At 36.4% G+C, this 11,526-nt stretch overlaps 1 protein-coding gene across 1 annotated transcript; it reads right to left on the bottom strand.

The window, feature by feature from the left end:
* Positions 1 to 6,749: 6,749 nt before the first annotated feature.
* Positions 6,750 to 8,619, bottom strand: LOC111409480. Its single transcript, XM_023039527.1, has 2 exons — positions 7,503 to 8,619; positions 6,750 to 6,916 (listed from the first exon to the last, which is right to left on the bottom strand). The coding sequence occupies exons 1-2, from the start codon at positions 8,617 to 8,619 to the stop codon at positions 6,750 to 6,752; spliced, it is 1,284 nt and encodes a 427-aa protein (XP_022895295.1).
* Between the last annotated feature and the right edge of the window lie 2,907 nt (positions 8,620 to 11,526).

The raw sequence follows: 11,526 nt of genomic DNA, 5'->3' as shown, positions 1-11,526 counted from the left end.
ACAGTGTCGTCTTTTTGAGTATCCATTATGTTCAGGTGTGTGAGGTGGGGTTGTTAGATGAGAGATGCCATTGAGAGCAAGATCTTTGAGGCCCATATATTCTCCCCCATTGTCGGAACAGAGAGTTTGAATTTTGCGCTTGAAATAATTTTCTATAATGGCTTTGAAACGAATAAATATGTCTTTAACTGCAGATTTTGTTTTTAGGGTGTAAAATGATATTTATTTGGTGAAGTGATCAACAAAGATGATATAATACTTGAATTCATCATGAGATAAAATAGGGGATGTTCATCCATTAGAAAAGATTATTTCAAGTGGCTGCTTGGAAATAAGAGAAGAAGTTGAAAAAGACAACTTGTGACTTTTATTACATAGACATGCGTTACATGACGAGTCGTTGGACATAGGAGACGATAGACCTAAATTGAAGCAAGAGATAATGTGTCTTAAAACAGGAAGAGTTGGATGACCTAGACGTTGATGCCAACATGAAGATGTGGTCTTGACAGTTGAGAAGGCAAGAATTAGGGAAGACAGCGGTTCGGTGGTCGGCCATTCATACACTCCATCCTTAGTGTTGCCTATGAAGATAATTGCCCCCGTGCGAAGATCTTTCACATAAAAAGAAGAGGTTCATAATTCAACAGCTACATTATTAGTAGTGCAAAACTGGGAAATAGATATTAAGTTTTTTTTTTTTCATATTTGGCACACAAAGGTCATCATTCAATGTAAATTCAGTAGGGGAGATTAAAAGAGAGGTGGAACCAGTGTGAGTGATGGAAAGACTCGAGCCATCGCCAATCATAACATCGTTAAAGCCAGTATATGATGTATGAAGTGATAAGTTGCTCAGGTCGGCTGTGACATGATGAGAAGCTCCACTGTCTAGTAACCAAGATGAGTTATTGGAGGCAACATTAGTAGCATAGTGAGCTCGGGGCTGCCAAGGAGTTGTTGAAGTTTTGGTTGGTGGTGCAGATCCTGTGCTAGTGTGCTAGATGGGAACCAACTAAAATTAAGGACATTCCTTTGCAGTATGTCCCTGAATACCACAAATCTGACAGTAGCCTAGATAGGGACGTGGTGAAGGTCGATTACCACAAGATGAAGCACCATTGTTGGGGGTTCATACATTGGTATTAGGCGATGAGCGTCAACCTCTGTTGCCATTATAGGATGAGGAAAATGGGTGCTAATTGTTTGTCTTGTTCATTTGATTGGCAGTGATCGCAAAATTTCCTTCAAATTTGGTTTTTACTTGAAGAGATGCTTCGAAAGTTAAAAGTTTTTCATGAAGTTCATCAAATGTATTGGGTTGTCACGAGCTTGAACGGCCCTAACAAGTTCTTTGTAGTCATCTCCTAGTCCATCCAAAATCTTCTCTATAAGATCATATTCATCCATTGGTGCTCCAAGTAAAGCTAATTTATTTGCACGGGCTTTGACCGATTGAAGAAAATCAGTAATGTTTAGAGTGCCTTCAGTGGAAATTTTTTATTAGATTTTTAACTTGTGCGATGTGTCCGTGAGATGGTTTTGCATATGTGTTGGCAAGAATCACCCATGCCTCTTGAGAAGTTTTGGCTCTAGCAACAAACGGAATGATCGTAGGATATAAAGATCCAATAAGAGCATTAATAATTAGTTGATCTTGGCAAACCCACATGTTATGAGCTGGATTCGGTGACGCAGTATCATTTTTAGTCAGAGTCTTCGGTGGACAAGGAGTGGAGTCATCAATGTATCCAAGGAGATCATACCCAATAAAGAAAGTTTTGAACAGTAGTTTCCATGAAACATAATTGTTGGAGGCGAGTTTAAGAGGAGCTTGTGCAGAGATGTTGATGGTGTTGAGCTGAAACTGATTGGTGTCGAGTGTTGTGGAGTCAACTGGAACAATTGGAAGTGGCGATTATTTGTCTCGTTTGTAGTGGCCACAGTGACTGTTGAAGAGAGAAAGAGAAGGAAAAAAAAAAAGGAATTAATAGGGGAGAAGGTGCTGCTCTGATACCATATAAACGATGGTAAAAACAGGAAAAGGAAAATGCACACAGATTTCATTGATTTCAGAGGTATATATACACTAGAGATTAACAGACTTTGAAACTATATGCCTATAACTAAGGAGGAAGTTATACTAACAACTTACAACTCTCATAACCAGATAAACTTTGACAAGATAACTTCAAAATAATGCAAATACAGTTGACAGCTTGTTCTTTCTGGGTGCCATAAGGAAGCGCGTTTGGGGCTTCCATATGCTACATATTGAGACAGTGAAATCCCTGTAAGTTGTGATTCTAAGTGTGTATTATGACAAAGATCGCTCGTGTCTGATGGATCTTAACGACGGAGGTTTCTCGCACAAAAGATTTTAAATATGGGGACTTTCTGCTCTTAATTGTATTCATATGATTAAAAATGAGCGTTAAGATAACGAAAATGTGATTTAAAAAATTTATAATTTTGAAAGAGCAATCTACTATTGAAATCCGATTGATATTTTCTGTAAATTCCACCCAACATCATGTTCTTAAAATAAAATTGATGAAATATTGAACTAGTTCTTAAGGACTTTAAATGTGTGTGCTATCTCCATTTTGATGTTGGTTTTCACGCCTTGCTCGACCAAGTGTGAAGTCCAAATCAACGGGTTGTACCAAAAATAGCACACCCACTCGTCTAGCCAATTGTTATTTGAAAACACATTTTTTATATATATTTATTTTTAATCACACGTTCACATAATAAAATATTCTGCACATAAACTCAATTTTTTTCATATTTTTTATCATGCGCCCTCCTAAAAATCACTATTCAAAAAATCTACTTTTTCCAAATAATAATTGTCAAACAAGGTCTTCGTCTCAATCGAGTTAAAGTTATAAAAAGTAGATTTTTATAAATTTAATAAAAGTTGATGAAATGCATTTGAAACAATCCATAATAGACAAATGCTTTTTAAACACTGGGTTTCCGTGGCTTGGATAATCACAATGCATTCACATTTTGACACTTTAAATTAAAGTTTCGCGTGACAAAGTTTTTGAAAAAAAAAATAGTAATCTTTTAATAAATTTTGATAAAATATATAGTTAGAAATATTTAGAATTGTAAGTCTTATTAAATTTGAGATTGAAATTGAAGTTTGATCAATTCAAAATCAAACTAGCTGTAAATCTTTTTGAATCCATCTCCTCTCTCATATATACAGTCTTGAAGATGCTCGAGCACTAGGTTAACATATTTTATTTTTCAAGAAATCTAAGATAATTAAATTCTTTCTTTACATTGATATGAGCATGATAAAGTTGTATGACAATTATACTTTATCTTGAATAGTCCCAAGTGTATTAGATTATTATCTAGTAGAGTTCCATTTGTATTATGTTGGAAAATACGGATAATGAGTTGTCCATGTGGGGTGACCTGACTCGCAGGATTTTATAAGAGTTGGAGGGAGTGATTTGAATTTAGAATTCAAACCTATAACTCCCAAGTAACCACTTGAAACTTCTAGATAGAAGCTATGGAAAAAGGAACAAGAAAGTGGTATGAAAAATATAGTGAAAATTCGTATGTAAATTCACACCAAAATTGAAAAGCCCTTAGAATCACATTTTTGGCATGAACTCTCACAAGAAATGACATTAGATTGTGGATAATAATACCCTTCCGTTATGATCGGGATTTGAACCATTGGAGTATAAGAAAATGCAGATTTTGGAAATTTGAAGGCAAGGTGATTCAACCACACAGATCCTGAAATTCATCATTTCAAGTAAGTTTATTGACCCGAAATTCACGTCAAAGCATGTTACGATTTTCCTACATTGGTATCAGAGCCATAAGGTTGAATTCCTTGCTGTAATTCATGCTTAATTATTCCATTACATGATAGAATTGGGTTATGAATCTTGTATGCAAAGTTTTGAAAACTTATGTGGTATTTAGTGGAATCATTTGATAATTTACTGCCATCTATTTATCCATTTTCATGCAGTAAGATTAGTGTGGTTAGAAAGGTCTGCTCATAAGCTTTCCAACCATATAAAGAACTCAAATTTTGGACATGAAATGAAGAAGATATGAAATTTTGAAATTTGGACGATAATCTGAATTTTTTGCATGGAACTTGATAAAATCCGAAACTTCATCACGTGATAACTTTTTATACATTAAGTTAAATACTATCCATTTGGTATGGTTGGATAGATCTTCTCAATACCTTTCCAATGACATAAAGATCATTAATTTTGGACTTGGAATGAAGAAGTTATGACCTCCCGAAGTCTATACGTAAATCTGATTTTTGCATGAAAAATCGATAAAATCTGAAAATTCATCAGATGATAACTTCTTCCACGTCATGTTTTATGATTCTCATTTGATATATTTGGATAGATCTTCTCGAGATCTTTCCAACGGTATAAAGAGCATAAATTTTGGACTTAAATTGAAGAAGTTATAGCCTTTCAAAGTTTTGAGAAAAAATCTGAGAAAACTTCCATTTTTTTAAGATGATGAATAGTAAAAAAAAAGTCTGTTACCATGGAGTGGGATTCAAATTTTGGAAATTGCATATTGGTCCCTCAATTATTGTAGATGAAATTTGAGAAATTTCATGTTGAAAGTTCAGGGAACGTTCTACAACCACTTGAAAATTCACGAAGAACGTAATGTTACGTCAAATTCAAGTTTTAGATATTGCCAAATTTACATTCCAATCAATTTATTATTCGACCTCACTGCGGAATTAATTAATCAAAGCAACATGTCACTTTAATTAATTGTCTAGTTGATTAAACATGCAGTCCAGTTAATTCCTATGTTGAACTGCCGATTTGCGTAAAGTAAATAAAATAATACAAAACACAACTCACAATATGATGACGGAGAAACCCCAACGTGGATAAAACTCCGAGACCAAGCCAGTAAGTTCCACTATACCAATTCAGCAAGTACAAGTTCTGCCAAACTCCGTACCCAGTCAGACCCGCTGTTCCAGTCTCAAGATCTACTACCGTAGATACTACTAGTCTCATGCTAGCTTCTCGATCTACCTCCTGCAGCCCAATTTGCGATCCAATACAACCTCCTGGTCTTTAACTAATTGTATCACCAAGTGGAATTTCAAGAACCTCCTATTCTTGTCCAGTTTCTGCACTTGTCGTCCACCTCCCTCAATTTCCCTTTGAGAGAGTTCCTTCCTCAATAGATGAAAAAGTACCGGTGTTTTGTTTTCACAAACTTGATGATTTTCCCCAAAATATTAGTTCTCGAATCACAAGAATAAGATTGATGAATTCTCCAGTTGGTTGTGTTCTTGGATCTCTTTACAATGATATGAAAGTGTTCTAATATGAAAGCACAATGAAGCAACCCCCTATTTTCGTTCACGGCCTTTGTATTTATAGTTGGGGGCAATTTGGAGTTCTAAGCCGTGACAAACTTTCCAAAAATCAAAAATACAATTTTCCATATAACACTGTCGCTCAAGCGAAAATTGAGCGGAGAGCGAGCGACAGTACTTCGATCAAGCGAAGTCCGGGCGAAGAGCGAGCGATGTCCATTCTGCTTCTTCTCGCTCGAGCGGTGGCAGGGCAAATAGCTAGCGAACCTCCGACGCCGTGTTCTTGATTTTGACCTAACACTCAAGCCCTAGTCCCTACCACACAACTTGCTAAATTGCACCCGAAGTCCCTGACTTTTATAACATTGTACAATTGAGTCCCTAACTTTTACAAATTTACAATTTACTCCTTCTGTCCACAGAATCGCCAATTACCTTTAGACCTAACAAACTCCCCCTTTAGCATTCTGTGACAAAACTTTACAAATGAAGTCAGGACAATAAAAAATAAGTCAGGACTTGACAACCAAAAACTAAACTACCTAGTAAACTCAATCACTGAGTCTTGCATTCCTTCGTGTACCTGTTTCCTGAAATCCACAAATTCATATACCCAGTGTAAAAGTACGTGATACAGGAAATATAAAAATTAATCAAAGCTCTTAATCACAAATCAACATAACAGTTTGAGACGTAATATTGATGCCAATCAAAACACCAACCAAGACACCAACACCACTAAATATCAAAACTCAAACAGATAGATGTGATACGGAATGCAATGCAACGCTCCCCCTTGCTGCAAGCTTTCATGTTTTTATGTAGTAGGTAAATGTATCTATGTCTCTCCCCAACGACCTCTAGATATAGCAATGTAATGCAAGTGATAACAATCAATGATGTCATGTGCATGCATATGCAGTTACTCTCCTATGTGTATGCTCAATCATTATTATTATTATTATTATTATTTTTCCCCCTCAGTTACACATTTCTCTCCCCATTTTTGTCACAAATGCTGAAGGGACATACATTAAGGCCAAGTCGAGCAATAACACATAATTATCAAAAATGCAATTGATAGCATGTAAAAGCAAAATCAACAAGTAGTATAACTCCCCACATACTTAGTTCAGTCTAGAATGGAGAAATAATATAAGTGACTCATGTGTGTAAAGTGTCACTGATCCAATGCAAGCAGGATTCCAAACCTTAATTTTGTGAGAAGGGACATGTCAATCACTACTAATAAGTATGTTCTCCTACTAATGAGAGTCAAACCATCTAACGCGTAGTAGGACCTATACTTATTATTTTTACTTATCTCCCCCTTACTATGAGCTTATTTGTTTTTCAAATTTTCAAGGTATTTCAACTCATCATATTTTTCTCATTTCTCGAGCTCATTAATTTTTCGTCTTAAGTGCAGGTTCTTCTCCATTAGGCGACTAAGATGACCCCTATAGCGAGCTTTCGGCCAGTTAACCCATGTCAGTTGACCATAGGCACCAGGTTTTAAGAGACCCCGTAGGCTTAATTGCTCAGGTCTAATAGACCCTGAAAAAGAACATTAAGATATGAGCATTTAAAATTGGGGGAGATTTTTGGGTTAAGGTCTACAAAAATATGCTCAATTCATGTTCAAAATCACCCCCATCAACATGTGATAGCCATACCAAATCTCACACACGCGGTAGAGTCCCACGAACAAGTTCATAGTGTGTGCAGTACAAATGGTACATGAAGACACTTATACAGATTAATCCAACTAGACCTAACTAAGCAATGGAAATTATTCTATAGCTTATCAATTTTAGCTCCTACATGATACAACGTGCAAGCTCAAAGTCATGTGTCATGCTGTAGAAATTTCTATAACTAACTATTTTTGTCTTTTTCAATTTTTCAATGTTTTGTGTTTTTCATTTCTCCTAAAATGAATACTACACATACAAAATAAAATAATGTCAAGCACACAAAGACAAAAATAATTATGCATGCGCCAAAACTCGTAGGTGAAAATACACATGCATGAAAAACAACAAAACAAAAAAAATATACACGTGATGCATGCAATAATTATATATCAATCAAGAACCAAGCATGCATCAAAAATACCTAATCAAGTAGGTTATTTAAATACTCTTTCCTTTAAGAACAACACAATCTCTAACCAAATTTGGGAGATTGCTTTTCTTCACCCAAACCTGTCCAGAATGGTGATTGTTTCCAGACAGCTGTGTCACCAATTGAGTCAAACGATTTACTTGATTAGTAAGGAATCCAATTTGACCAACAGACACCTGATATTTGTTCCTTTTCAGGCTCAAGTCTTTTCTATTGTTCAGGTACTGATGACATCTAGGGCAGATGTGACCTAACTCCCTACAGTGAAAACATGTAGGGGCAAACCTAGGACCTATGATATGCTTACGCTGATTTCTATTCCTAGACTGACGGGTCCTACGACGTCTGGTAGACTTAGATCCTGGAGTTCCCACTACATTTAGTATAGGGTTAGTCACAATGTTTGGCTGGTCAATAGCATGAACAAAGGTGGTCTGTGATGTATTAGCAACATTCAGATCAAAACCTAGACCTCCCCTATCACCAGTCGGCTTGCCTATACCTAGAATATTATCTAGCTTTTCAGAACTGCTAGAAAATGCAAGTAACTGAGATCTAGACAACTCTAGCTTACTCTCAAGGTGTTTAACCTGAATAGCTAAGGTCTCATTCACAATAGTCAGCTCACTTACTCTCCTAGAGGACATCTCATTCTTACTGGTGAGATCACTAACCCGAGCCTCTAACTGTTCCTTCTCTAGTCTAAGCTCCTTCACTTTCTTGTTCATTGCCTGGTTAGTAGCTAAGATCTTGAGGCTTTTTTCATACATCCTATCATAGGCTATTTCTAGATCTTGCTCACTTCCACTTTCATCGCCAGATTCTTTACTACTATCTAGGTCCTCTTCCCTATCACTCCCCTGTTCGGATCCACTTTTACCCCTTGCAACGAATGCCACATATTTTTCACTCTTCCCACGGGTAGATTTCTCACTCTGATTGTCCGAGCTAGACTCGTCATCAGTGAGAGTAGTATTCATAGCCTTCTCTTCAAATCTCTTAGCACTAAGGCACTCATTCCTCACATGACTGAAATCACGACAATTATGGCATCTCACAGATTTGGATTTCTTCCTAGATTTACTCGGGCCACCTCTTTGTTTCTCTTGAGGCTTCTTTTTATTCCTAAACATTTTTCAAAATTTTTTAGTTAGGTAGGCCATATCCTCATCATTGGGTGAATCAGAATCAGAAAATTCCATCCGGATATTCCTAGTGGTTTTCAAGGCTATGGATTTTTCTTTAGCGGGATTGTCTAAGGTCAATTCATAGGTCTGGAGTGATCCAACTAACCCCTCTACCTTGATAGTGTCTATGTCTTTACTTTCCTCAATTGCCGTGACTTTAGGCCTAAAACGCTCAGGTAAGGATCTAAGAATCTTTCTCACTATCTTAGGTTCAGGGACTTTCTCACCTAGGTTGAAGGATGAATTTACTATGTCATTTAAATTCGCATAAAAGACATCAAACATCTCATCGTCTCTCATTCTTATCTCTTCAAACCTAGTGGCCAACATTTGCAGCTTAGAACTCTTGACTGCCTAAGTTCCCTCATGTGTGGTTTCTAAAATATCCCAAACTTCCTTTGCTACCTCACACATGGACACTCTACTAAACTCCTCGGGAGAAACTGCAATAAATAAGGCATGGAGGGCTTTTCTATTTAAATTACAGCTATCCAATTGAGCTCTAGACCAGTTCTCGACAGGGGTGGGAGTGACTACACCATCTATTGTGGTACTAGGTACTGACCAACCATTTACCACAATCTGCCAAATACGCTCATCTAAGGATTTCAAAAACACCATCATTCACACCTTCCAATACGCATAATTGGTCCCATCAAAGTGGGGTGGCACATTCAACGGCATACTCATCTAGACTAATGTAAGGTCAAGATTCGCACTTAGGCTCTGATACCACTTGAAAGTTCAGGGAACGTTCTACAACCACTTGAAAATTCACAAAGAACGTAATGTTACGTCAAATTCAAGTTTTAGATATTGCCAAATTTACATTCCAATCAATTTATTATTCGACCTCACTGCGGAATTAATTAATCAAAGCAACATGTCACTTTAATTAATTGTCTAGTTGATTAAACATACAGTCCAGTTAATTCCTATGTTGAACTGCCGATTTGCGTAAAGTAAATAAAATAATACAAAACACAACTCACAATATGATGACGGAGAAACCCCAACGTGGATAAAACTCCGAGACCAAGCCAGTAAGTTCCACTATACCAATTCAGCAAGTACAAGTTCTGCCAAACTCCGTACCCAGTCAGACCCGCTGTTCCAGTCTCAAGATCTACTACCGTAGATACTACTAGTCTCATGCTAGCTTCTCGATCTACCTCCTGCAGCCCAATTTGCGATCCAATACAACCTCCTGGTCTTTAACTAATTGTATCACCAAGTGGAATTTCAAGAACCTCCTATTCTTGTCCAGTTTCTGCACTTGTCGTCCACCTCCCTCAATTTCCCTTTGAGAGAGTTCCTTCCTCAATAGATGAAAAAGTACCGGTGTTTTGTTTTCACAAACTTGATGATTTTCCCCAAAATATTGGTTCTCGAATCACAAGAATAAGATTGATGAATTCTCCAGTTGGTTGTGTTCTTGGATCTCTTCACAACGATATGAAAGTGTTCTAATATGAAAGCACAATGAAGCAACCCCCTATTTTCGTTCACGGCCTTTGTATTTATAGTTGGGGGGCAATTTGGAGTTCTAAGCCATGTCAAACTTTCCAAAAATCGAAAATACGATTTTCCATATAACACTGTCGCTCAAGCGAAAATCGAGCGGAGAGCGAGCGACAGTACTTCACTCGAGTGAAGTCGGGGCAAAGAGCGAGCGACGTTCATTCTACTTCTTCTCACTCGAGCGGTGGCAGGGTGAACAGCTAGCGAACCTCCTGCGCCGTGTTCTTGATTTTGACCTAACACTCAAACCCTAGTCCCTGACTTTTATAACATTGTACAATTGAATCCCTGACTTTTACAAATTTACAATTTAGTCATTTTGTCCACAGAATCGCCAATTATACCTTTAGACCTAACACATGTTGGTCCCACACTTGTTTAGTATTGAATATTCCAAATGCATTTGGGAAATTTCATGTTGGTCCCACAGTTGTGAATGTTTTTCAAATGCAATTTGAAAAATTGCATGTTGGTCCCAAAACTGAATGTTGTTTATTCCAACACCAATTTGAAATGTTGTATGCTAGTCCCAAAATTATTTTCTTTTGGAAGTTGATTATTCGAAATTCCATTTAGAAGATTATAAATTGGTCATGCATATGAGGATGCATGCGAGACCCGACTTCAATTCTGAAAATTACAAATTGGTCCTTCAAATATTCTTGATTTTTGTGTGCAATTAAAATTAATTTTCAAATAGTCAATAATTTTTTTTTTTTGGATTCAATAAAACTCTGAAACTTTTTATAAAGATTAAAAATATTTGTTCAGTGATATTTGCCTAGTGGGAGAATTTTTTTTTTTTTTTTGAAATGTTCCATTTTTGGAATGAAAAATACTCCGAATGTATTTAAAATACCACATTTTGCATACGTTCATGAGTTATATGGGTCTTGATTAGGTTATGTGATCCATTATGACTTGTTTTCGATTTTGTGCTTGATCATATATTATTAGATTTATGCACACTTATAGCATCCTTAGAGGGAAGGCTAGAGAAACAATAGTTATGAGACTTGTCGAAAAGCTACGTGCTTACTAAAATTTAAAATAAATGGATCTAAAATGTAACCTAGTGGAATATGTGAATATTTTTGGGGACATTTTATGGCGATAAGCAAAATATGAAATTTCTGATGTTACTGCCCATTCGTTGGGATTGTGTTGTAACAGATATTAAAGCATGGTTGACAATTATGATATATGTCATAATTGCACATTATGAAATTATATTATTGGATAAATGTGCATATTTATGGAAATACATTATATCCATTGACTCGTGTATTGTTATAAATGCTAAGGTTAGTAGAATTAGTGAGATTCTTACTT

The sequence above is a fragment of the Olea europaea genome, chromosome 14 (genome assembly GCF_002742605.1).
Source record: "Olea europaea var. sylvestris chromosome 14, O_europaea_v1, whole genome shotgun sequence".
Classification (NCBI taxonomy): Eukaryota; Viridiplantae; Streptophyta; class Magnoliopsida; order Lamiales; family Oleaceae; genus Olea; species Olea europaea.
This window is presented reverse-complemented; position numbering and strand designations above follow the sequence as displayed.